The 27,633-nt window shown below is 42.7% G+C and overlaps 1 protein-coding gene across 4 annotated transcripts in view; it reads right to left on the bottom strand.

Annotated features, from left to right (window-relative positions):
* Positions 1–26,929, bottom strand: part of KLF9 (KLF transcription factor 9) — a 31,157-nt gene extending 4,228 nt beyond the window's left edge. For 2 of the 4 annotated variants that reach the window (XR_012159076.2, XM_073345161.2), the window contains exon 1: positions 25,729–26,929. Coding sequence is in view for 2 of the 4 variants with exons in the window: in XM_073345161.2 (XP_073201262.1) it covers positions 25,729–26,230 (502 nt within the window). In the remaining 2 variants the exon portion in view is untranslated. The other 2 variants (XR_012159077.2, XM_073345162.2) reach the window with 2 other exon arrangements.
* Positions 26,930–27,633: the final 704 nt, after the last annotated feature.

Raw genomic sequence — 27,633 nt, 5'->3', positions numbered from 1 at the left:
ACAGATACCAAAAGCCAGTATATACCCTGATTTCATCAAACTCCAGTGCAAAATCTTAACAGGCCTCTGAAGCTGTTGTATGAGCAAATGAGCACGTCTGACTGCCATACGTTCCATACAGCTGAGAAGTTCTTCTGCCCTAACACTGCTGAGGTGACTATTAAGGCTTTGCATTAGAGTAGAAGTTTGATGAAATTGGGGGTACATATTGCTTTTGGGTATCTGGTGGAGGGGGAAATGAAACCTTGTGGAGCATTGCAGTGTGTTATTGACAGCGCTGCGGGCAATACGAAAGTGGCAAGAAATGCAGGAGACTTTTCCCTTACCTAGTTGTTTCTACGCTTTTCATGTTGTCAGTTGGTGGGGTGTTTCCTGAAGCAACCTTCGCTGTCACCAAATAAAGCCTTTGTGTGTTACTTTCCTAGTGTTTTATACTGGTTTGATGTACTTCAGTGAATTGGTCCCCAAGGGAGAGATGCCAATGGTTGAAATGCAAAATACCTGTATTTTGATGTCATGCTATAATTTACATATTCCAAAATACAGATTATAGTAAATTATTAATGTGTTATGGGATATCTTCTCTTTGTGTAAATTAAATAAACCAGTTGCATTTAAAAAGAAAACCTGAAAGACAAACTGTCACGTGCAACCAGAATATCCCCTCACACAGGTCAACAGCAAGGTTTGAACCCTTAACCCTCAAAGCAGATCTTTATTGTTAGAGCTACAAGAGTATTTGCTACCCTCAGGTCAGTCACAAGAGGACCTGACACACACTTTCACAAGAGGTTACTAAACTGTTTACCAGACAACATTAGCATATTGCAGATCAGGAATCCCAGGGTCTATTGTTGGGTCTTGAAAAGAGAGTTTAGGAGTTAGGCTAACCAAAGCACATTCAATCAGAAAGGCTGTGTGGCTAAGGGATGCTAACTGAGTCTGCCATTTTTAATCCTGGCTTCTACTTCTGACTGTACCTGCAGTGAACTTGTGCAATGTCTCTGTTAATCTAATTTTGTAAAATGAGGTGCCAGCTCATACTTGCCTTCTAGAATTGGGGTTCAAGGACTGGATTGATAATCAAGGTGGTGAGAATCATGGAAATATAAACCACGTTCAATAGAGGTGAAATGTGAATTTGATATCCTCTTTCCCATCTTAGGGAGCTTCCCCCTAGCTTAGAGGAGTATTGGGTAGGGATGGCTCGCATTCTTTCTATCTCTCTCTCTCTCCCCTGCCAGTGACCATGTTACAGCATCACTGCTCATTACAGCAGGTTTAGTATAATAAATTTCTTTTCGGTTACGGAGAAAAGTTTAAAATTATGATGCCAATGAAGGACACTTATGTATAACTGATACTGTATTAATCATTGCATGATGAGCGACGTGTGGTGCAAAGCACAGATCCCAGGGCACTTTAGTGTTCTTTCAAAGGTTTTTGGAAAACAGGTGAGACAATCCAGTGTAAAACTTCAAAAAAGGGGACAATTTGAAGCTGATTACTCTCTGTAATAACCCAATTTTAATCAAATTGCCATTAAAAAGATAAATAGTATTAATCTTTATAGTCTATGTTTTGGACTTTTGCCATCTTAATGGGATTTATACAAAACAATGGTTTTAAACTTAAACTGAAAACTTATGACTCATTTTTAAACTATGGAGTCCAGATCAGCAACTCCATAATATTACCTTTCATACTCTGGCTTATGTAAAGCACTTTACAATGATGCTAAATACTTGAGGTGAAATCCTAGTAAAGTCAATGAGAGTTTTGCCATTACTACAGTGAGGTCAGGATTTCACCTTAGATGCACAGTAACTATGTAAGCAAACAAAGTGCCAATTTGTTTCCACCACTAGTTCATAAACAGCTGTTCAGGAAAGCATTTAGGCATATGCTTAACTTTATTCATATAATGCTTAAGTGCTGTCCTGAACAGGGTTGCTTTTCTGAATTAGGACCTAAAATCAGTTACTTGCTGGTTTTCTAAATTGAGATGGAGAGTCCTGATTAGAACACTAGTGTTATGGGATCTTTAATTTTCACCAAGACAGCTGCCAGTGGGGTATCAGCCAGTGTATTTGTATAGCATAACTTATAGGCACTCAGATCCTGTGGTAATGAGTGCAATATAAAGAGCTATATAGAACAAAATGACTAGAACTTGGTTTTTATGAGCTGTATCCACAAACTTGCACTTTCTATTTCTTTTCTGAAGCACTCCTCAAAATTGGGATGATTATTTTTGAATACACAGACTCTTCTAGTATTCCTGTTTCACTAAGTAAAGTCATCTGGAGTTGTGAGAAAAGAAACAAAAAGGGGGACCCAGGCCACCACCAACAGTTCCAAATAGAGAAAAACAAAGCTGCTCAATCTCCTGGTTGGCTGCTTCAAGTCAATTCAGTTCAACTTCCTAGTGTTGGATCATATTAAAGAAGTTCTGTATTAAAATCACAAATGAGTTTGATTCCCCATAGTTCAAATTCCAGGGTATTACTAATTAAGAGGTCTCTTGGTTTTTGGTACTGTTTCTCTCCCTCTATGTGTGAAACTTGCAAGCTGCTAACTGTGTTAGTACATTCTAAGACAGAGTCTGTTCTCAAAGCAATTCACAGAGAGAGAGACTCAAAGCAATACTCTAACAACAGAAACAGCACCCAGAGACTCCCCACCCTTTTGTTGTATTAACAATTGTCATTAAAATAGAGATAGAGGATGTATGTGGATGGATGCTTGGTGTGGATAATAACTGAATGATCAGGGAGGTGCCAGCCTAAGAATCCAGTGTCCATCGGCTGAAGAAGGCGTCAAGTGGAAATAACCAGAGGACCCCACCCGGAGGGCAGACTGGAATCCACCCAACAGCCTCAAGAATGGGAGAACCAAAGAACAAGATAACATCTTGGAGCCGTCAGGAATGTGCTATCTGCTGATTGATTCAGCAACAGCATGATGAAGCAATTCCCATAGACTGGCATAGGAAGAAATTCCTATAAAAATAGACTCTAAAAAGTGAGAACTTTGGGGGTCTGATTCTGCAAACCAACTTCCAGGAGCATCAGATGAGCATCTGACAAGGCCCTGCTCCCTCCTCATGTCCAGGCCACCTGGCCAGTGGCTTGGCATGAGCAACTCTAAGGCTGGTAACTATGATAACAACCTTGCAGAACCTGTGTGTGTGGGTGTGTGTGTGTGTTTGTATGAATGAATGTGTGAATAAATATGAGATTGAATGGAATGTTATAGCTATAACTAACTGCTTACTATGATTCTTTCTGTATTCACAATAAATGTGGTATTTTGCCTTTTTTCCCTTTAATAAGATCCTGCTGGTTTTTATTTTATTGGTACAACATTTTGGTGGAGAATTGCGAAAGGGGGAATATTGGTAAAAAACCTCAGTTATTGTAAATATTGGTGTGCACACCGCCAGCTCTAGTGAGCTAGGCATTTCTATTAGATTAAACCAGACCTGCTGGCCTCCGAGAAGGTAGCAGGAGACCTGCTGGCCTCCGAGAAGGTAGTAGGGAAAACAGATTAAACCAGACCTGCTGGCCTCCGAGAAGGTAGCAGGGGACCTGCTGGCCTCCGAGAAGGTAGCAGGAAAAACAGATTAAACCAGACCTGCTGGCCTCCGAGAAGGTAGCAGGGGACCTGCTGGCCTCCGAGAAGGTAGTAGGGAAAACAGATTAAACCAGACCTGCTGGCCTCCGAGAAGGTAGCAGGAAAAACAGATTAAACCAGACCTGCTGGCCTCCGAGAAGGTAGCAGGGGACCTGCTGGCCTCCGAGAAGGTAGTAGGGAAAACAGATTAAACCAGACCTGCTGGCCTCCGAGAAGGTAGCAGGGGACCTGCTGGCCTCCGAGAAGGTAGCAGGGGACCTGCTGGCCTCCGAGAAGGTAGCAGGGGACCTGCTGGCCTCCGAGAAGGTAGTAGGGAAAACAGATTAAACCAGACCTGCTGGCCTCCGAGAAGGTAGCAGGGGACCTGCTGGCCTCTGAGAAGGTAGCAGGAAAAACAGATTAAACCAGAGCTGCTGGCCTCCGAGAAGGTAGCAGGGGACCTGCTGGCCTCCGAGAAGGTAGTAGGGAAAACAGATTAAACCAGACCTGCTGGCCTCCGAGAAGGTAGCAGGGGACCTGCTGGCCTCCGAGAAGGTAGCAGGGAAGAACAGGTTAACCGGACCTGCTGGCCTCCGAGAAGGTAGCAGGGAGAAACAGGTTAACCAGACCTGCTGGCCTCCGAGAAGGTAGCAGGGAGAAATAGGTTAACTGGACCTGCTGGCCTCTGGGAAGGTAGCAGGGGACCTGCTGGCCTCCGGGAAGGTAGCAGGGGAAAAACGCATAGATTAAGCTATGATTTCAGAATCTAGGCTGTGTCACTTGCTAAGTAATACCAGCAGTGACAAAGAGATTGAAATATCCATGTTAAGATGTTTAAAAGAAAACAGGGTAAGCCAGTACTAGAGGGAGAAATGGAGTCAGAAGGAACTCCAACCTCACCTTTTGTTAAAGAAATTACACCTTTTAAACAAATCCTTCAAAAATTTGGGCACAGTCCTTGGACTAAACAAGGCCTAGCTGATGTCTGCACTATTTCGGACCTAGAGGATAGATTGGCTCAGTATATCCTCATATACAAACCTTCTAGTGCTGCCAAAAGAGATGCAGCAGCAATTTGGTTGTTGTGGGAGGCATGTAAGGATTCTTCCCTCTGCTTGTCTTCATGTAAAGAGGAAAAGGCACAAATGGAAAAGGGAGCAGACAATTGGAAGGTGCTGGCTACAAATATCCAAAGCCAGCTGAAAATAGTGAAAGAGGCACTCCAGGAATACAAAAAGAGTGAAAAAGTTAACTCTGCAGAGGCTGGAGGGAGGCAGGTAAAGGGGGAGAAGGTCCTATGTACGGCACCCCCAGGCATAATTACAAAGAGAAAAGAGAGTAAAAAAAAAAAAAAAAGTTAACTCTGCAGAGGCTGGAGGGAATTAAGCAGTTAAACTTTGTATTTCACCCAAACAACTTTTAACCGAAAATGTTAAAAAGGAAAAGTGTTAGAGCATTCTTGGTTTCTTTGCAGCCATTCTGAAAGAAAAATGGGCCCTTTTCCAAAGGAATGTCTGTAAATTAGCCAGGCAAAAATAAACTATCTGATTAAAATCATTTGACTGGACAATTTAGTCAAATTTGCTAAAAGAACATAAGAGGGTTCTATTGGAACTTAACTGCCTCAAATGTATAAAGGGAATGTAAGATGTAAAAAACAGAGCAGTGTGGAAGGGATGTTAAGGAAAAGAAAATGTGTATGTATCTGTCTGTGTGTGTGTAAATATGTAAAGTTCTAAGGACCAGTTAGTTTTGTTTTTTTTTAAATAATGCCACTAAAAATCCATTTGACTCTTTAATTCAAAGTTGCAAAACTGACAGACCTTTTTGCTAGACACAGGTAATTAGTGTTGTTTGGCTTTGGGATTTGGCATTTAACCCTTAAAAGGTAACTCAATGCTTTACAAAATTTAAAATGTTTTTAAGTTGTGGCTGCAGCAGGGCAGTCAAAATCAGGAGAATATAAAAAAAAATTTTTGGGTTCTTTTTGTTTGTTTTTTGTTTGTTTGTTTTTGTAACAAAATAGCAGATGAGAGTTGTAGTAAAAAAAAAAAATTAAAAAAGACAGTGCCTCTCTGAAGCAACAGCAGGGGTGAGGTGCACAAAACAAAAAGGAGCAATGTTAGAAACACTGAGTCTTAAAATGGCTCTGAGTAATCAGACTGTCACTTTGATAAAGGTACATGAAAACTCTGTAAGCAAAAAAAAAGAAATAGTGACACCTTATGTAAAAATGGATCTGGATAATGTTATAGAAGTTAAACTATGGAAGGAATGTGCATTTGCCCCAGAACATGTGCAGGATATATTGTAGAAAGGGGCAAAAGAAATGCAAACATACCATGCTACTTAATTAAAATGCTATTAGGGCTCCAAAGGGAGCCACAATAGGTTGGGTTTTCTTTTTCAGATTGCTGTGTGTTTTGGAAGCAGAAGTTAAAAGTAATCAAAACTCTGGTGAAAGTTGATTGTGTCCCTTTTAAGATAGAGTCTCTGAGCTGCTGATGGCTTTAAATCCAAAAGCAGGAAGTTTCTGTGAAAATGCAAATGACCTAAATGATAAAGGAAGGAAAGAACTAGCAGCACAAAGGAGCTGCAGATAAAGGACATACCTGGTCAGCAAACAAATTGTCTAAATAAAAGGCATGGGATAATAATGATAATAAGTATCCCTGTAACAACATATAGTGTGTATGATTTTTGGAAAAATCCTTTAAGGTCGTATGGTAATGATGCTTCTCAGTTATTACCTGTAAATAAAACTTAAAGCTTAACACAGCAGGAAAAACATTATAAACTTGGTCTGCTGTATAAGAAGGAAAACTCAGGGATTTAATGACTAAACAGTGGGATAATTTCCCCATAACCCTTAAAAGATAAAAGCCTTTGAAACCTGGCCTGCCTATAGAACAAAAACAGGAAAATATGGGGGCAATTTCTCTGTTTTGCCTGCAATCAGCAAGGGTATTTGTAAAAGAAATATTTTAAGCAATAATCTGCCACCCCAAAAGGGGTAGAAACATGTTTTTTTGTCTTTCAGAAAATCAGGAAAAGCTGCCAGCTGAAAAGCAACCCAATACCATGAATCTACTGTCACAATAGAAATTGTGTTCTGTGTTCTATGTTTTGTCTTGTGTTTTGTGTTGTTGCTAGCACTGTTGTGTGTTTAAAAAAAAAAAAAATACTGAAGACCTGCAGGAACTTAAAAATAAATTAAGCTTTCTGTCCCAGCTACAGGACAGCCTGATACAAAAACAAGTACATGCCAATGTAGACTTGGTCCAAATTGGTCTAGGTAACCTAAAAGGCCAATGGAATCTTTAGTAATGGCTTAATACCAGCACATGGCTTATCCATAAGGAAAAAAATATATTAGAAATAGGAAACTACACAGCCATAGCTATGGGATGCACTGAAATGCAGATACTTGCACTAGCTACTTTGGAACACAAAATGTTCTGGGTCATATTGGGAAATATTAAGGGTTTGATGCATTTGTTAAAAAAGAAAGAGATCATTGTTTGACACTTATCAATATGAATGGATGCAATATGTTTCCACTATTGTAAACCAGACTTGTTAATGGGAGAAATTGTTGTCAAAATTGCACACCAACAGTCCCTGGAGGCAAAGGTATTGAAGGTTAACCCACTCCCCATATTACACATGGGATGATCCTTTTGGCTACCCTGGACCTTGAGCCAGTGGGCTGGGGAGGGAGGGAAGCTATTGGACACTAGAGGGTGTACCGAATGGACTCCTCAAAAGTGGGTGTGCCTCACCTTGCCTGTTGCCCCAGAACCTTGTAGTAAAGATACATCACTAGGATCATGTATGTGGCAAGAATTGGAATCACAAACTCAAATTGCCTCACAGTACTTTCTCTTGAATAGGCTACATAGAAAGTGACACTGACGATTATAAATCTTAGTGTCAAAAGGGGGATTATGTTGGATCATATTAAAGAAGTTCTGTATTAAAATCACAAATGAGTTTGATTCCCCATAGTTCAAATTCCAGGGTATTACTAATTAAGAGGTCTCTTGGTTTTTGGTACTGTTTCTCTCCCTCTATGTGTGAAACTTGCAAGCTGCTAACTGTGTTAGTACATTCTAAGACAGAGTCTGTTCTCAAAGCAATTCACAGAGAGAGAGACTCAAAGCAATACTCTAACAACAGAAACAGCACCCAGAGACTCCCCACCCTTTTGTTGTATTAACAATTGTCATTAAAATAGAGATAGAGGATGTATGTGGATGGATGCTTGGTGTGGATAATAACTGAATGATCAGGGAGGTGCCAGCCTAAGAATCCAGTGTCCATCGGCTGAAGAAGGCGTCAAGTGGAAATAACCAGAGGACCCCACCCGGAGGGCAGACTGGAATCCACCCAACAGCCTCAAGAATGGGAGAACCAAAGAACAAGATAACATCTTGGAGCCGTCAGGAATGTGCTATCTGCTGATTGATTCAGCAACAGCATGATGAAGCAATTCCCATAGACTGGCATAGGAAGAAATTCCTATAAAAATAGACTCTAAAAAGTGAGAACTTTGGGGGTCTGATTCTGCAAACCAACTTCCAGGAGCATCAGATGAGCATCTGACAAGGCCCTGCTCCCTCCTCATGTCCAGGCCACCTGGCCAGTGGCTTGGCATGAGCAACTCTAAGGCTGGTAACTATGATAACAACCTTGCAGAACCTGTGTGTGTGGGTGTGTATGTGTGTGTGTGTGTGTTTGTATGAATGAATGTGTGAATAAATATGAGATTGAATGGAATGTTATAGCTATAACTAACTGCTTACTATGATTCTTTCTGTATTCACAATAAATGTGGTATTTTGCCTTTTTTCCCTTTAATAAGATCCTGCTGGTTTTTATTTTATTGGTACAACACTAGGCTAAAAAGTTACTGTCCCTTTATTGTCAGATCCAGCAACATGGACTGATGTGCTTCTGGGTGTGGGGAGCAAAACCCATTATCTTAACCCAAAATGTGTTGCTGAACACTTTCAGAAACAAAGATTTCAAGAATGGGCAATAACCATTAGATGTGTCCTAGGCACCCATAGGTTGCATTCACAGATATCAAAATCCCTAAAATTAATCCATGAAGATGGCATGAGAAGAAAGGAGTTAGAGCTGAAGGACTAGCTAGACGAAGAAAGAGAACCAGGAGAGGAAACTATCACAAAGGTCCACTGAGGATAAGATGTCAAGGAGAGGATTACTGACAGAGTCAAAAGCAAAGAATTCAGGGAGAATGATGGGAGTAGATTCTCTGAGATTTGGCCAGAAAATGGTGGCTTTAGACCAGGGGTTCTCAAACGTCATTGTACTGCAACCTCCTTCTGACAACAAAAATTACTACATGACCCCAGGAGGGGGGACCGAAGCCTGAGCCCACCCAAGCTCTGCTGCCCTGGTGGGGGGGGGGGGGGTCAAAGCCACTGGCCTGGGAGGAGGGGCCAAAGCCCAAGGGCTTCAGCCCCAGGCAGGGAGACCTGTAATTTGAGCCCCAGCACCTACAGCGGAAGCCCTTGGGCTTTGGCCTGGGGTGGGGCTCAGGCTTCATCCCTGGGCCTCAGCAAGTCTAAGCCAGCCCTGGCGACCCCATTAAAATGGGGTTGTGATCCACTTTGGGGTCCCAACCCACAGTTTGAGAACCGCTGCTTTCAACCTTAGTCTCTCTCTGTCATATATAGATGTCAGAGCTTGATGTCCAGGCTCTGTGTCAATGGAAGCTAGGCATTGTAAACTGCCATTCTGATGTCAGGTTGGGCACTCTTCCACAATGTGAGTTATCGTCTGCAATGCTGTCCCACAGTCTGAGTGTAGGGAAGAAACCAGGCCAAGCTCTCGCATAATTGTAGCAACTCTGAACGAACCAGAGAGTAGCCTGTTGAGGTTGGTCCAAGATGTACTATCATATAGACAAGGAGGAAGATGCAGTGGTGGACTCCTGAATTTACTGAGTGTGTTGGGTTCTCTTTCCTACCAATGCTTCCAATCTATGATGTAGTTTTCAGCACCCTAGTGATGCTGATCATCTGTAGCGCTCTTGTCCAAAAGTGTGTGAGTTGCCATTGCAAAGGGGTGTTGAGAGATTAGCAGGGGTGTAACACCCCCTGTCCACAGGAGTGGGACAACTCCTCTGAAGATGAGCAGACCTTTGAGTTGGCACTGTGTGTTGTTTCCAGTCTGAGAATGGGGCATCAGCCAGCCAGAGATGTAACAGGCTAGTTTTGTCAGACTTACTAGTAATAGCCTCTCATTGAAGGAGCTATGTGCGCTAGCACATACAGACTGGAGGTTGGTGTGTAATTCAAGCAGTCACTAATACGAATGACCAGTATTCTTCATGTCAACAAACTGAATGTGGCAACTGCTCGCCCAGACCATGGAGCACTATTCAGCTACACCAAACAGCAGGGCCAATACAGATGTAGAAAGGACTGAAGAGTGGGCTCCCCAGGAGGCTCCCAACAGTTTTCGTATCAAGGCAGTATGGGAAGAGATCTTCATTTTCAGGAGTCTCAGGTGAGGCCAGCATGTCCAGCTACGGTTGAGTTTTACTCCCAAGTATTTGATAACTGGCTGGAATTTCAGTAGCCATCCTGGGACACAGATTGAGAGGAAGTGATTGACAAGACAACTGTTTAAATGGAAAGTGGTTGCCGTTGTCCTGGTTTCATTGAGAATTCATCTCCCCTGCTGGAATATGTGGTCAAAATAGGAATGTGTTGGCTGAGCTTCTCTTCAACCCTGTGGAAGTCATTTCTGGGGCCCGCAATACAGATGTAATCAGCATACACGTACTTCTCGGCCTGTGTTTCAGGAAGGTCATATGTGTATATATTGAACAAAAGAGGAGCCAAAACTGACCCTGTTTGGGAGGCCATTGTGTAGACATGTAGGGTGAATGATTTTCTTCCCAACTTGCAGGCTGAAGCTTTGGTTATTGATCATTTCTTTGATGAACTGCACCATCGGCCTACAAGGAATAATTCGCAGCAGCTTGGCAGTCGGCCCAATGTGCCACATGGTGTCATAGCCTGCTGTCAGATTCATAAGGACTATACCAACTTTCCTGACTCAAATGTGTTTTCAGTATATCTACTCTTGGGTGCATCTTGACTCCATCCTGAATGTGAGGCAACTGAGGGTACCTTGACTACCTCACTAATTCACATCAGCATTAGTCTCTCTAACAGCTTGTAAATAACACACAGCAGAGAATTCAGTCAGCCACTCTCTGGGTCTGTCAATGGCTCCCCTGGCTTGGTTACAGCTACAGCCTTTGCTCTGCACCTGGGTACAATGATTCAAAAATCAAAGTAGCCAGCTTTTGGAAATTGGCCCAAAGTGAGAAAGAAACTTGTGGATGTAATCTAGACCAGGAGCCTTGTCACGCTGCAGTTGATATATAACCAGGTCAAGCTCTTGATTGGTAGAAAGAGCCATCAGGTTCATGTCCACATTCAGAGCCTTCTAACCACCATTTTAACCGCACAGAATGCTCTTCCTCAATTAGAAATCTTGCCATTTGCCACCAGCTGGGATGTGATGGAGTTTGCTGTGTCTGCTGTGACAGGGCCAGGCCAGATTAGAATCTCTGTTCGGTCTCTTACTAGTCTGCTAGGCTTTGTGACTGGAATGCATGACTTCAGTGAAAGTGGTAAAAGCTGAGTCTAATGGATGAAAACAGTCGCTCATATAATACATTATGAAGTTCAGTCTTCTAGCTACATGGCATGCCTTGTGACCTGTCAGACTTTTCTGCCCCAGACTGAAAAGGATATGCTAGGACTCTGTATGTTGTTAAACTAGAACTCTTATGTTGCCCATGAAGTGGGGACATGACTCTGAAACTATCTTGATTTAGAATTAGCCCAGAAAAAGATTGGCTCTTGGTCAAGGAAGAAGGATGAAAGGAGTAGCAAAGTAGTGAGTCACTCCAGAGCACTAGTAGAGAGGGGGAGAAGACACGTGTTTGAATAATTCTAACCTTCGGAGCTCTGACTCTGGTTTTCAAGGTTTCTCTGTTTCCCGCTCTACCTTTCCAAGTGCAGTTGAAAGCCTTTTTAAATAACCACTGCCCAGAAAGGAGACAATTTAATTTTATAGGTGTGCTGTGTATGCACACACAGGCCATGGTTGCATCTATCCTACAGAATGGGGTTGTTGGGAGTTCATCGTGTAGAGCAGGGGCTCTCAACCTTTTTTCTTTTTGAGGTGCTCCCCCCCCAAACATGCTATAAAAGCTCCACGGCCCACCTGTGCCACAACAACTGGTTTTCTGCTTATAAAAGCCAGGGCCAGCATTAGGGGGTCGCAAGCAGTGCAATTGCCTGGGGCCCCATACCACAGGGGCACCCACGAAGCTGAGTTGCTCCGGCTTTGGCTTCAGCCCCATGCAGCAAGGCTTCAGCTTTCTGCTCAGGGCCCTAGTGAGTCTAACACTGGCCCTGCTTGGTGGACCCCCTGAAACCTGTTTGAGGCCCCCCAGGGGGGCTCCAGACCCCGGCTGAGAACCACTGGTGTAGAGTGTACATGTTAGCCATCCTGTTTGGGGTTTAGGTCTACCCCAGATCCTTGTACAGCACTCTACTCAAGGGTTTCGGTTGTACTGCCTTCTCCATGTCTAACTCTCACCTTCTGGCACAAAGTCCTGAAGCATTGGCTTGCAGGACATTTGGCAATGTATTCTGGGATTCCAAGAGAATTGTGGGAGAAGAGGTCAAAATCCCATCACTCTTTGGGAAGCTCAGCAATAACCAGGACATGAACTTAAAATGGAAGTCAGGCTGAAATGTCAGAGCTCACGCTTCGCTCAGCCAGAAATGTTTCTGCTGGAGCTCCTAAAATAAAATCACAACGTATTGCCGGAGAGGCAATATGTGGTGTCCCTGCATTACCTGTGTATACCGAAAATGCCCTAACCACCAGCCTCTAGTCAGTGTCTCTTCCCTATCCAGGGGAAGAAATTTTCAAATTTCAGGTACATTCTGATGCAGAATGGGAACATTTTTGAAGTTTCAAAAAATTTTGTGGGCCAGAAAATTCATTTCCACGCAGGTCTCATGTAGAAGTTAGCATAAGCTTAGTGCATGATACAAGAAAATGTTAAAACTCTGAACTCTTGGAGAGCAGATAGAGGTAGGAGAAAGAGGACCATCCTCTTTTCCAGGCTTTCAGTTTTCTGTGAGCCTGCAAATCCACTGCTCCCCTTGGCCAGGAAGCCATTCTCAAAGCCCAGAGAAATGGTGATTAAATAGCTGATTTGACAGAGACAGTGTGGTAGTGGAGTGTGCATTTAGAAGGCTTTAAACAAGGTGGAGGTGCCTGCTGACGTGCAGCGACAGCGCACTTGGCAGCGGTGGACATCGTATCTGCCTGTTGCATTCTGCACATTTGTGAAAGCAATAGCGACGTGTTTAAGAGTCTGTGGAATGAGGAACTTGCAACAATTTATGCACAGGCAGACAAGCAGCACTACCAGAATCTGTAACACTTGTTAATGCTGGCTGTACCAGGCATGTGAACCAAATGAATCAGAGATGCTTTGTTCACATTTTGCCAGGGTAGTGTAGAGAGGGGGTGGTGATGATGTTCATTCTGCCTGTTCAAGCCTGAAGGGTTAGCATGCGCTGTCCTTAAATATCCTTGTTTCCTTTGTTGATGGTGGGTTTCACCTTATGTATGCACTTATCGGTTTGAGTCTGGGTAAAGAAAATTATGGCATAATGGAGTGGTGGTATAATGAGGGTAAATTAAAAGTATGTTTAATGGATTCTTAACACTGAAATAAATTATGCAATTTTACTTTATTTAAAACCACAAACATTCAGGACAGCTCCAATAAGTAACCAGAGAAAAATAAACCAAGCACACACAAATTTGGTTTACAGGGCTATAGGGCCATAAAATGCATGTCTGGCATACTCCAGTTCTTTGTCCTGTTCACCACCAGAGTGCTAGGAGAACACAGCAGAGGGAGCAGACAGGGATGAGCCAGTTCAGTATGGGATGCAGTTCTGTACCATAGCATCATGCTGAGGTGGTTGTACAATGTAAACAGGTGCTAGCAGAATAGTGCTAGCTGCCTTTGCTTCTCCATGTATTCTCTTTGAAGTTTTCTGTGGACCTCTTGATCCAGCAGCGTCATTTCATCATCATGCCATATACATTCTGTCATTGGCTTTCTGTCCTCTTGCCTAAATTGGTCTTGTCTTTCCAAAAAACGACCAGCTTTTTCCTTCTTGAATCTAAACATTGTATCGGAGTCCCTTTACATGCCCCTCTGAGTCATTTCCATTTCCTTCCAGTGAAATGGTCAACTGTTCAATAATTTGTGATTCCTGATGCCTTTGCTGTCCCATTCTGTGATGTGCCAGCATTTCCACACTGGGCCTGGGTGCAGTCGGGCCCTCTGAAATGAGATAGAAGAAGAATGTTAATAGGCTAATTAATGACATTCCAGGGTTGTCTGTACCAAGGAATGCAATAAAAGTAACTGCTTTTGGTTCCTTTCTCACTCCAATGCTTTCTTACAGCAAGATGCTCTGTTCTTACTATTTAAGATGGTAAGGACATAAACTAACATTCTCTCTGTAATTTAAAATCAATTCTTAGGCAGTGGGAATGAAAACAATGTGTGCAGGGGTGGGGCTTGATGGCTGTAGTTCAAAGGGACTAAAAAGTTGCTTAATCCAGGCAAACAGGAGACAGAGAGACTCTTTTTGTGCTGAGGATTCCAGAACAGGAAACGACAGCTCGGTTTGAACAAGTTAGGAGCAAAGTTGATAATCCTACACTTGAGTTGTTCTCATGGCTGAATATAGGACTTGTTCTGGGACTGAAGAGGTATAGTGAACTTCTGTGGGTGTATAGGGAAATTAGCATTACCCCTAATTTGATTGCTCAGATTGAGCACTGATTTTTACAAAAGACTTTCAGTGATCACTCCTGGAGGACTGGGGAAAAATATGGCTAAAATACATGATCTCTTCTAGATTTCTGCCCTGCGTTGTTGGCTGACCGCAGGGAAGTTCAACACAGTCCTTATTCCACACCCTCACTGGTGGTTAGTATAGAGCAGCTTGTTATCGAGTAATGCTTATGCCTGTGTGTCTCATATGTTAAACAGAAAGGCAGAATGAACTATAACAACAGCTTGATAAGAGTGGATAGCTAAACAGATGCCTTTGGCTGATATATGGGCTGACTGAGACAAGGTCATGGACATAGTGGGATCATGCTGCACAGTATGTGGTTTCTAGTAATAATACTCTTCTGCTTTTACATTTAGGATATTTCAGGGTTTGATTGACTCTTGGAACAGGTTTTCCTTGGTTGACCTCCATTTTGAGCCTGGCCCTGTGACAAGTTCACTGCATGCCTGAAAATTCTGCCCCTACTTGGGACACCTGGCTATGTAGCCAAATGTGGAGAATTATGGTGGGGCTTGTCCATCCTGACAGAATCTGGGGGAGCTGAACCTGGGAGGGAGGGTAAAGAAAGCTTCCCCTTATGCTGTAGTGTAGAGCTAGGGAGAATGGGGTCTTCTAGCATCATGTGATCTTATAACCACCCACAGTAAGAGTATGGTGTTTGAAAGAACCAAAGAACATGTTCCCACAGCCCCCAAGCATGCAAAACCAATCCTGAGTGCTGCAAATAATAAAATCCAATGTACCTTGTGTGCTCCTTTGTCTCCTACGTCCACCCCAACCTGTTTGGCTGCTGTAGCCAGATCTTGAGCTTCTCCAAAGAGGTCTTGGAATCCTGGTAAGGTCTCAGGCATCTCCTGGTTCTGGCCCACATCCCTTGTCATGGACTGGGCTATGATGAATATTTCTCCTTCCTCTTCTCCTGATGGCCCAGGTGCTAGGTGTCACAGTGCCATCCAAAGTATCTCATGCTTTGTAGATGGATGAGTGCCAAAAATACTGTCCACTTCATTGGGGGAGAAAAAAGGCAGGTTTTCCTCCTTACCCCAGACTGGCTGCAGTTATCTCAGGCCCTTTTGTGGCCCTTTTACTTTTCTCCTGGTGTTGTCTTTCCCCCAAGTGGGTGATTCCCTGCCACGCACTATATTTGCGTCACTCAGTCATAATCCAAAGTTTTCCTAATTAGAGTTCAACTGCAATTGAATCTCACAGGCATCTGGGTATCTGCCTCTGGCCAGCTCACAGCATTCCTTTACAATAGCTTTTTCCTTCTGAAATTGTTCCAAAATTGACTTGCTGAAACACACAAAGCTAAGGTGACTGACAAAAACCAGCACACAATGAGATTGAAGGTATGCAGTACTATTTATACAGGCAATGGACTTCCAGAAAACTTGATCCTGAACAAGCAAGGTAGAAGAACTAGGCTAAACAGACCCCCTAAGTGGTGACTAGTGCTCTGTGGGACAGTGATGGGAGGACAATTTGCACCATAGAGATTTAATAATTTTATTAAGATAATGTTGAAGTAAAAAGAAAACGGTACAGAGTTTAGGCATAGAAGTTTCTGATTGCACCACCTCTTTGTATCTACAGTGGCACTGTACCAATGGAGCCTCACAGTGATGTGGGCAACACAGTAGCTAACCTTGCTTGGAGCAAGATAGATTACTATCTACTATCTGCCCCGTAGATAGTAATTTTGTGGGCAGACACATGACAGGTGTGCTGGGAGGTTTAAATGGCAGTTAGCTTGCCAAATTGCTCAAGTATGGGTAAGATCCAAAGCCACAACGTACACATACCCACCAAACTTAAGCTCAGTATTGCTGCAGGATTCCTACAATACATCTTTGACTGCACCAATTTACATCTGTTGCCCCTATGTTCAGGAGCGAAAAAAGGTGTTTTCATTTTATCTATGAATTCCCCCATTGATTGATTAATTATTCATCATGTAAAGTGTGCTAGACTATTCAACAGGACAACCTGAGACACACTCTTGCTTAGGTATTTATAGGGTGCCAGTCACTGTAATTAGCATCAGTTCTCAAGCCATTTAAAAAAAACAGAAAAAAGCCAGAATGCACCATTTTGCTGCATACGCACTGACCATGTATAGTGCAAGGTGAAGAATGAAAGCAATAACCACTATCATGGGTTTACTTTACAGTTATCAGCGGTACTGGAATGCCATTCTGGCTCCCCCAAAAAAGTGCCAGCATGGCATTCCAGAACATTCCTGCACAAGAGTGCTTGGCTGGCATCTAAACACAGGATTAAGACAATCATAGGATTATTTGAAATGGGCTCTGTTCTTGGTATCCTAGGATTTGGCAATTTAAACTTAACTTGGTTTTCCCCAACTCTTTCCCCTCTTTCAGGTTTGGCAGCTCTGTCAGTTTATGAATGTGAGGATGGTGCAGTATTGCAGTGCAGTGAACTGAAGGTGAATGTGCTCACCCACAGTGATCCTAATGGTTACACGCACAAATGGACAAAATCAGGTTAGGAAGAAATATACCAAGTGTTCTCCAGTACCAAGGCACAACAGGGTGCGATAACTCATTAGAGTCAGTTCTTCCAATATGTCCTCTGCTGGCAACAGGAGTTACATTCTTGGTGTGAAAGGATAAAGTAAAGCAGTTGAGATAAGGCCACTTTGTTGTTCTCTGATTCCCTTCTAAATGTGCTTTTCCTTGCTTTGATGAGGTGCTGTGACCACTAACGCTTTTTGGTAGTTTTCCAAATGTGAAATTTAACAAATACTTAATTCTCTTTTTTTTAAAAAAAAAGCATATTGAAAATGAGAGTGATTTTTGCCTAACTTGCTCACCCTCCTAGCCTTTCAAGCAATGTAATCAAATTTTATCAAATATTACAATTTTCTCCTGGATAGAGAACATGTCCATTAAGTAACAATACAAGTTTTCACATTTTTATAAATCCCTGAGAAGAATGGTTTCACACATTTTTATCAAGATACCCTTTGAGCTCTGCTATCTGATCTTTAGCCATATTATAAATGCACTACCTGTGTAACGTGTACTAATAAGGAGCTTAAAATGTTAGATTTCAGATTGTTTCCATTTGAAACTTAAAAGCACCAAGAAAATGCTCCAAGCTTTGCCCATTAATATACACATGTGTACTGTCTGAAACTAGGGATAGTTCAGTAAATAAATGGGAAAGTAATGCAGTCAGGAGCAGCCTAAACTAATAAGGGGCCTGGATTCACGATGCAGTTTGTGTTGCAGCATCCATCAGTTAGTCTCTAAGGTGCCACAAGTACTCCTTTTCTTTTTGCGAATACAGACTAACACGGCTGTTCCTCTGAAATCTGTTGTGACAGAAATGCTGCTCCCTGCCTTCCCTCTGGACAGTAGAATTCAGATCTGTGACTCCATGTCTCTGCCCTTAACCTATTGCTGAATATCACCAAAGGCAAAACGTCAAAAGGAGGAGTTCAAGGGCATAGCTTCTGTTGTATTGTTACAAAACTCTTGCACTGTTGGATTGGCTCTGACTCACATATTGACATGGGTTCCTCTAAGGCCCTATTGAGGAGGCAGATAATGTATATACCTCATGCACTTTATAGCACAGTCAAGGGGATCTGTATCTTCCAAGCACTTATAATACAAGGAAATCCTTGTTCATTATGAATATTTAATATGCACAAGCATTTACAGCCAAATCTTAGGAGCAAGTGCATCTGCTACATGGAGCACTCAGGACCTCTGGTCTGCCTGGGTTCCCTAACTGAGTAGAGTTCTACTAATCCTGTAACAGACAGCCCACAGAATTAGCCTCCTGGTACCTATGCTGCTGCCCATATCCTCTCTTGCCACATGGGGGAGACCATCACCACCAATTGCCATTTGTCCAATTACTGGCTTTCTTTCATCCTCCTTATTTACACCCTCCTTTCACCTTCCATTTTTTTTATTAAAAACTTTAAAAAGCTATGAACCCCAGCCCTACCCTCATTCAAAATAGAACTTGGTAACAAAGAGACTGTATTTCCAAGCTAATGCGCTGTACTGCTCTAAATCAACCATCCACCCACTTCCACCTGGCCTCTTCACTGCACCAGTGACTTCAGTCTTGATATTCCTGGGGAATATAGTCCTGCCCCTCTGTCTGCAACTGCATCGCCTATGGTTCTATACCTTCTGTGCTATTCCCTATGCATGGAATAGCCTTATAGAGTTCATTTGGAAGACCCATATCCTTGCCACATTCAAGTTTCTCCTGAAGACCCACCTTTATCATGATGCTCATGGGAAAGCTGCCACTGACAACAACAACTCTGAGAAGTAGTTTGGGTATAATTTTACATGTCCTATTTTTATTATATTTGTATACACATTCTAAACATAACTGCATATGTATTGAATCCTTCTCCTATCCTCAGGACAGAGAGAGAGAAACAGTCTTTAAATTGTGAGTTCCTTGAGGAACATGGCCAGGCCTCCTCTTCTATTTGTAAAGTTCCAAGCACTTCATAGGTGCTACCAGAAATAAATTTATAATAGTAATCTTGCTCTTACTAATGTTTCAGTCCAAAACTCAAGACATCACTAAAATTAAATATTAATTTTCAAGCTAGCTTTGAGCAGGAGTCATGAGGCAGGCCATAGGCAACCAATCATCAGATGGTTACTTTTGGTCTCTGCAAGAGGGGCTGGTTTTGAACGAGCAGTTAAGGAGATAAAAGAAATCTGATAATGCAGTCCCCCTCTTCTTGTAACTTAGTTTGGTACTTCATCCCTCATCTTCTGTAAGCCTGAACAAGATGTGCCAGTGTGTTTTTAGTTTCACAGCAATACAACATCCATGAGTGGTCACTAAACATTTTGAACTTGTTTAGTTGCTATGTATGGGTGAAACGGAATATTAATAAAAGACAGACCATGGGTACAATGAGTAGACATTATGAAACTATTTTTCAAGATGGAGAATAAGATAAATATTAGAAATGTAAGATGGCAGTAACTATTGATGAGCATCTACTTTAAGAGTGCTAAAGGCTGCAAACGTAGTGAGAAATCAAATCTCTGCCCTGGAAAGCAAGTTCACATTAAAAAATGCCAGGTTGATCTTAAGGGTTCATGAAACCGTGTAGATGAATGGGTTTTGTTTAGTTTTTTTAAATGAATGAAGGAAGCAATCACTTAAGATAGTTAACGCTACAATGTGTAGTCATATATGTCCCTGGCCAATCCAATCAAGAAATACCTCACTGTGGCTATGAAATGTATCACTCTTGGAATGACTTTAAATCCGGCATGTGTATTTTACATTCATGTGCCGAATTCAAGAATCCTACATGCCCATGGTACTGTCTTGATCTCCCTTAGTGACTTACCTGTTTTGTTTCCCTTCCAAAGATGGCACTGGAGTAATCTGTGATTTATAGGTACAGATTTTGGGTGAACTGTGGAGGCTACACCCAGCTTTTTCTGTTCTCCCATTCATGAAGTAATTCTCTTGATGAGGAGTATCATTTACTATTCCATCAGCTAAAGTTAACTCAGTTCACACTGGAAAGTGCTGAAAGTTTATTACTCAAGAATATAGCTGAATATTTGTGGTGTTATTTAATCACTGAAAACTGCAGTACACTGTTAACATTAACTTTTACAGTGGAGTCGCATCATACGCACATTTAACTTATGCAAATTCAACTATACGCACTCGGCAAAAAACAACAACTCCTCGCGGCGGTGGAGTACTGTACAGGAGTCGACAGGAGAGCGCTCGGGGGGGGGGGGGTCGATTTATCGCATCTAGACTAGACGTGATAAATTGACCCCCACCGGATTGATTGCTGCCTGCTGGTCCCCATCTCGCCACGCTCTGATTCTAGTGTTTAAAGATATGTATTTTTCATACAACGTGGCCCTAAACGCAAGCCAACTACTTCATCTGATGCTCAACTGAAGAAACAGCAATCTGTTCCAACACTGGAGGAAAAATTGGCTGTGTTGGACTTATTGAGAGACGCTATGTCGGTCTCCAACGTGGCGCGTAAATACGGCCACAATGAATCTAGCATCCGTGCCATCAAGATTTGAGAGAGAAATTCGTCAAGCCGTGGCATCAAGTGCACCAATAACTGCTAAGGTGATGAGCCAGGTGCATGATAAGACTTTAGTGAACACTGAAAAGGCATTAAACTTATGGCTGGAAGACATGAACAGTAAACTCTTAGCCTCTACGCACTGTTCAAATCTCCCGCCGAAGAGGGACAGCCTTCTGATGAGAAGGAATTCAAAGCCAGCCAAGGATTGGCTTAACAGTTTTAGAAACCGATTCAACCTCAAAAACGTGCAGACTACTGGTGAAGCTGCATCTGCCAATGAAGAGGCAGCAAAAGCCTGCCCTGAACAATTAAAGAAAATCATAGAAGAAAAGGGCTATCTTCTGAAACAAGTTTTTAATACTGACGAGACTGGGCTCTCCTGGAAAAAAAATGCCCAACTGCACTTACACTTCAAAATCAGAAGGACAAGCTGCTGGCTTCAAAGCAGCTAAAGACCATATGACTGTGTTTTGTGGCAATGCAGCTGGGCATTTAATAAAGCTGGGCTTGCTCTACAGGGCTGCAAATCCCCGTGCCCTAAAAGGCAAGAACAAAAATCTCCTGCCTGCATTCTGGCAATCAAATAAAAAGGCTTGGGTGACGGCAGCATTATTTCTGGATTGGTTCCACAAGTGTTTCATTCTGGAGGTCAAGCGGTACCTCAAAGAGAAAGGACTTGACTTTAAAGTGTTGCTGATCATAGACAATGCTCCTGGCCATCCGGTTTGCACATAACGACGTTGAAGTCTTCTTTCTCCCTTTTTTATTCTGTCATTCTTCCATCTCTCTCTTTTTGACTATATGCGATTTTTGCCTCATGGGCGGACTTTAAAACCTACTTGATCTAACAACACTGGTGATAGGAAATTGGAAGCAAAGTGGAATAGGGTTTACCTAGGCCACATATGAAGTGGATACCCATGGAAACCTAGTACAGTGGAGTCACATCTTATGCGGGGGATAGGTTCTAAAGTGTCATGTTAATTTGCATGTCAACATGCAAAATGCTATTCCAGTTGATGTCTACTTCAGAATAGGATGGATACCTGAGCTCTGGGAACAAACTGGAAATGATACTGTCATTTCCTCTGTCTTTTGCAAGCCAGAAATTTGCAAATCTTCACCTACATTTAGCTACCATAGTTCTGAGTAAGTATTGGACCTGAAATGGTTGGGCAGATACCACACAGGCCCTAGGGTAGGTTAAAAGACAGAGTTTAAATAAAAAACCTAGTTTTGTGACATGTCTTTCCCTTCTCAAGTTTCTGTCTGTAGCTATGGGCTGGAAGTGGGCAAATGGAATGATTTTTCTCCCACAAACTTCACTTGTTGAGGCTTAAAAATCAGGACTACATTCTATCCACAAAGTTCTTTACTAGGAAGATATAAATAGAAGTTCAGGTGGACTTTCCCTTCTCCATAAGGTTCTATGGAATGACTACCAACCCAACAAGATGAGCACGACTGTATTCCTTTCCTTGCTCCCACAGGCAATCAGAGAGGTTCCTTAATTAACCATAGGGATTGCTGTTGAATAACACACAACCATTCTTCTTGGTCACCTGTCCTCCCTGAGCTAAGCATGCTGCTTTATTAGCCCTTCAGCATGGAGAGCGCAAGAGAGGTAATCAAAACCAGGTCTTCCTCATTGCAATGCAAAGTAGTACAGTATTGCTAGGCCAAAAGGAGAGCCTGTTCAATGGGAGTTTAACTGTAACTCAGATTTAGCCATTTTCTTTCATGAATCTGCTCTTAGTGCATAACTATTGCAGCAGTGCCCTGTGGTATATCTTCCTGTGATAAAAATCTCCTCTTTTACCACCACCACTATTAGAGAAAGTTCAGAAAAGAACAAAGTAACCTACAACAGAGATGCTATGATTGGAAGGTAAACTTCCAACTTCTGGTGCTATTGATTTCCTCTGACTCTCTACTTTTACACTTATGCACAACTCTTATTTATAGCAACTTTTAAACAGCCCCATGCACCAGTATTGTGTCTCCTATTGCATGTATGGTAATGGTTTTATTTAGACACTTGAATTAAAAGGACTTGTATGACAATTTAAATTAAAAAAAAGGCTACAATTACCATGTTTACAGTTTTTGAGGAGAGCCTGTGGACATCTCAATTACTATAGCAGTTTTGGGGGTTGTTTTTTTTTTACTGCTAGGTTAACATTTTACCATACTACCTCACCCGCTAAACCGCTTGTGTATATTAGCAAATCCAGTCTTACGAATTTAGTCCTGGTGAAAAACCCCATTGTGACACTACTGGAGACTTATGTCCTCTATGGAACAGGAAGAGCATGGATAATGAAATAATCTTTGTTGCCCTGTCAATGTGACCCATCCCCCCAGGCTAACTAGGCTACCTGGAGGGGGTCAAAAGTTAGGTTAAGGGTAACATTTTCAAAAGTGCCCAAATGACTTAGGAGCATATGTCCCATTAGAAGTCATTGGACTTAGGCCCAGATCCTTAAAGGTATTTAGGTATTGCTCCACTCAGCATCTGAACACTGAAACCTGAAGCAGCCAGCCACTCAGGCTCCCTGTACAATGCATGGGGAGAGTTAAGCACTTAAGGAAGAGATTTTCAGAAGCCAGTCAGCTGACCAGGGAGTTGTCTAGGCTAGCCAGGAGTGAAATGCTAAGGAGAGGGATGGGGCTTAGGCATCTAAGTAGCTGAACTGGTGCATGTGGCCTAGAGATAGGTGCCTCCCACCACTCAGGGCTCATGGCTGAGGATCCTCTCCTGGAGTTAGGCACCTAAGCCAGATCAGCCACTTAGGTAGGCCATATCTTAGCAACCAAAACAGTCTCTTTCCCCTGTTCTCACTTGATATCTTTCTCACACTCATTATACATTTCCCTATGCCCCCATGTCTCTTTGGTATGGGTACTCTTTTGTCCTTCCACCTATTGGTGACCTGCCTTCAGCTGTGGGGTCTGACAAGTATCAGGTCTTAAGACATGTTCAGAGCATGCCTACCAGATCAGGCCCCACTGATGAGATAGGCATCCCCCCATGTAATCTCACTCTGGGGCTTTGGCTTGAGCTGGAGCAGCTCATTAACTGTGGGGTAGCTTTGCAAATGCTGACTAGCAGAAACTAAGGCAGCTAGGATACTTAGGCACCTATGGGGTTAGGTGGCAGCTCACTGGCAACTTTGAAAGTGTCAGTGGTGCCTAAATGGTGGACTTAGGCACCTAGGTACCTTTAAGGATTTGGGCCCTATGTCATTTACATGCTTTTGAAATTTCCCCCAAGGTCCATTCAGTTCTTGGTCTCTTTGCTGATTTTGCCAACAACGTTGCAAGTTTGTCATGATGGAGTTTATGTTGTGTGTGAGAGAGATAAAAAGGGAGAGTGATGTCATTAGAAACTAGACTCAGACTACCAGTTCATTTCACATAGGCCACCAAACAGCCATAATATAATGGTAATTTACCTTTGGCCACTACTGACCTATATTGCATTCAGAACACTGATGTAAAAATGAATAGCTCTGTAACCCTCTATTACTAGTATTTTGAGCCATCCAGTCCCCTCATGGGAGCAGATTAAAATGATGGTGAACAGGTGCTATCAAAACACAAATTGTAAAGCTTTGGAATGCACTTAGCTTTGAAAGTTAAGAACAGTGGTTGAGAATTACCCAACATCTGATCTTTAAAAGCAGTTGCCCTTCTAGTTTGTGTGTATCATACTCATGTGCTTGTATTTTAAAAATATGGGCCACATTCCATTGAAGTCAATGGAAGTGTGCCCATTTACATCAGCAGAGAATTTGCCCCTCTATTCTTGCTTTGCTTATGGGGGGGGGGCAAGAGGGGGAAGCATTTCCTTAAAAACATTTGCTCATTAAAAATTTGCTCAATACCTTCACAAAAAGAGTCTGCTAAAAGCAGTGTTATAATATAAATGGTTATAATGAAGGTGGCTGTCATATAATTTAGGACCCAGTGTGCTGTAACCTTATACCAGCAAGTCTGAATTAAGAGGTATACCAGTTCATAATCTTTGTAAATTAGAATATTAACCACCTCACAACTTTCCTTCAGTGTGCTGATTAATCAAAATATATTTGCCTTGTCAAGGATGGTTACATTTCTAAAGGTGGAATTTACACTGCCTTTCTCCTCCTCTGTTTTTCAGATCTTAGTTCATTAATTACTAGACCTTTCACATTCTGATTTATGTAGGGGTTAAACTTTACAGGTTTCCTTATGAGAATTTGTAAAATTCGTCATCAATCCACGACCTCAGAAACTGACCACGCCCTTAATCTCACAGCAGAGCTCATGGGGACAAGTCCTAACACACAGGATGAATAAAATGAATCTCTGAAATCTGACTTTGTAAGTAGGGGATGATGAGTTAGCTTCCGACTCGCTATCTTGTCAAAATTCTATGCTGTACTAATCAGTGTTATTTTAAAACTCTCTGAAGACTCCTGGTCAAATGTAAAGCCAGCTTGGCAAGCACAAAAAACAACAAGCATAAGGCTAAAAGAATACTGAGCAATCCCTAGAAGGCTCTACTGCATTCAGGGTGTGCAGCTTCCATGCAATTTTTGGTTAATTCTTGCTACTCTCATAGAAGCAGATTATACCATTTTTAGACTGAACAGCTCCTCTACTGGCCTGATCTTCTCCATGTAAACCTCTGTTACAGATGCAGAGAAGAGAAAAAAAATCTCAACAACACGACAAACCCGTAGAACACCCTTTGCTCTCTACCCTAAACATTCCATATAATTTCAGTAACATACCGTGCTTTCATAGACTGAATGTAGCCAGAAAGCCATTGCATTCATCACTGATAATAACAAGGATGAGAGACAAAAATGGAGGATGGGAGGAAAACAGGTTAAATAGTAAAATAATCTCTAAGGAGTTCAAACCAGGACAACCAACTTCCTTAACGTTAATATTTGTCTGTATTTGCAGCATTTAAGAACAAGGATAATGTTCATGACTTAAAATCAGTGTTGCATAGCCAATGCTGCTCTGTAACACTGAGTTAACCCCAACAGCCCCCTCTGCAATTGAGAGACCACAGCTAACCTGTATGCACTCTGTAATGGGCTTTAAGATGGGAGGATTTTCCATAGACTTTGCCACATCCACTGTATGGACACTTGTGTCTCTTTTCAGTGGCTAGTTTCCCCTTTGCAGGCACTCCACTGTGGAGGAGAGAGAGAGAGCTGGGCACACTGCCAGAATCCTGTCTTTCCACTGGGCTGTGGGAAGGACTCGACCCAGATTCAGTGGTCACGTCGCTGTCTGATCCTACATCCTCATCTGGACTTTCTACGCTGTCACTGCAGATCGAAGGGGTTGGGAGGGGTCTGTACTTGTTCAGGTCCAACAAGCTTTTAGCAATTGTGACCAATGTGCAATAATCCTTCCAGGCATCCCTGGGGTCATTCAGGTCCTTGGTCACTTCTTCATCAGACATTTTCAGTAGCTCTGCATCCTGAGCCCCCTGTTCCTGTACCACAGAGCGATTGGAAATGGAAACCAGACACTGAGCAGCAACAAAATCCATGTAGGCAACTGCTGACATTCTGCAGATGAGTAACCACCAAGAAAGAGAACCAAAATCCAGGCACCGAAACTTCTCTGTCGTACCCCCCGGGGTTTTTAATCAGCACACTGGTGCCTTCAGCCTCCAAGATCAGTAGCGAGGGGGTGGGGCGGTGTGCGTTAGTATCCAAGCAAGGAGTAGAATTCAGCCACTGATCTTTATATAACAATCCATGACTCCAAAGGCAGCATCCACAATCTGGTGCTACACTGGGACTTCTTGCACTCCTAGACCCCTTACCCGTGATCACCAGAAACTCTAGATTTCAATTCACTCCCAATGACAAGCACATTGACAGGCTATAATAAGGCTCTCTTGGAAATACTGTCACTAGTGGTGATTTCAAGTAATCCAGCGTTTTAAAAGGACCCAAGGTGTGTCCCCCCCCAAAAAAAAAATCGCAGGAGGAGCTCAGGAGATGCACCCAGCCGCTTTGCCTTCGTTAGAATTCCCTGTACATTCACCCACTCATCAAGACGCTCTGTTGAAATAGCAGACAAAGCTCCAGGTCTACAAGACTCTTGCCTCCCCTCTGCCCACTGCCTGATTCACTCCCCCCTCGCCTGCCGCTCCTCACTGTTCCGGCATGCTCTTGCTCAGTAACAATTTCGCAGAATCCCATCACGTAAGGTTCCAAGCCCCCCACCAATTGGTCAGCGGGGAGGGTGATTCAACTCTGTTTACCTTCTCCCCCTTCCAGTCAGAAGAGCCTTTTTGCATGAGAGGCGTGTCTGTAAATGAGGGGTCCGGCCAATCCTAATATTTCCTCCCAATGCCTCGTGCTACTCCTGGAGTCTGAGAGCTGCGATTTAAAAGGGCGATGGGGGAGGAATCTGAAATAAATATATAATCATAATCACTTGTTACTGAGCTCCAGCCTGAATAAAACTCTCTTTAGCAAGCTCCTTCTGACTGCAGCTTAATCTCGCAGGGTGCCGTACACTGCTGCTTGCCGGTTGGACTAAATCTCTTCCCTTGTGGTTTAGCTATAGCCCCCTCTGCCAAGCAGGTTTCCAAGTTTGGTTTTCCAGCACTTACCGGGTTAACTGCCTAGCTGGAAGTCCTACAGTCCCAGCAACCAGCTGGCCAATCGAAAGTAAGTTGGCTGATGTCACTAACATTGGCTTAGCCAATCAGAAAGGAATTCCAAACAGGGCTCAGCACTTGTAAACCTAGAGAGCCGGAGTGGGAGACCCGACCGGGAGTGTGCTTGTCGTAGGAGTTTAGACTGCAGACGTAAAGGGGCGAAAATAAATGTAAAGTCACTGACCTGCAGCCACCTCTCCACCCCAGTTAAAAACCCATAAGTTCCATTCCAGGGAGGGCTGTTTTTTTTTTAAACTAGGGCAGGAGTCTGCTGGATTTCTGATATGCTTAAAAAC

Source organism: Lepidochelys kempii, chromosome 5, assembly GCF_965140285.1.
Source record: "Lepidochelys kempii isolate rLepKem1 chromosome 5, rLepKem1.hap1, whole genome shotgun sequence".
NCBI lineage: Eukaryota > Metazoa > Chordata > Testudines > Cheloniidae > Lepidochelys > Lepidochelys kempii.
The sequence above is the reverse complement of the archived record's forward strand: the minus strand, read 5'-3'. Positions and strand labels throughout refer to the sequence as shown.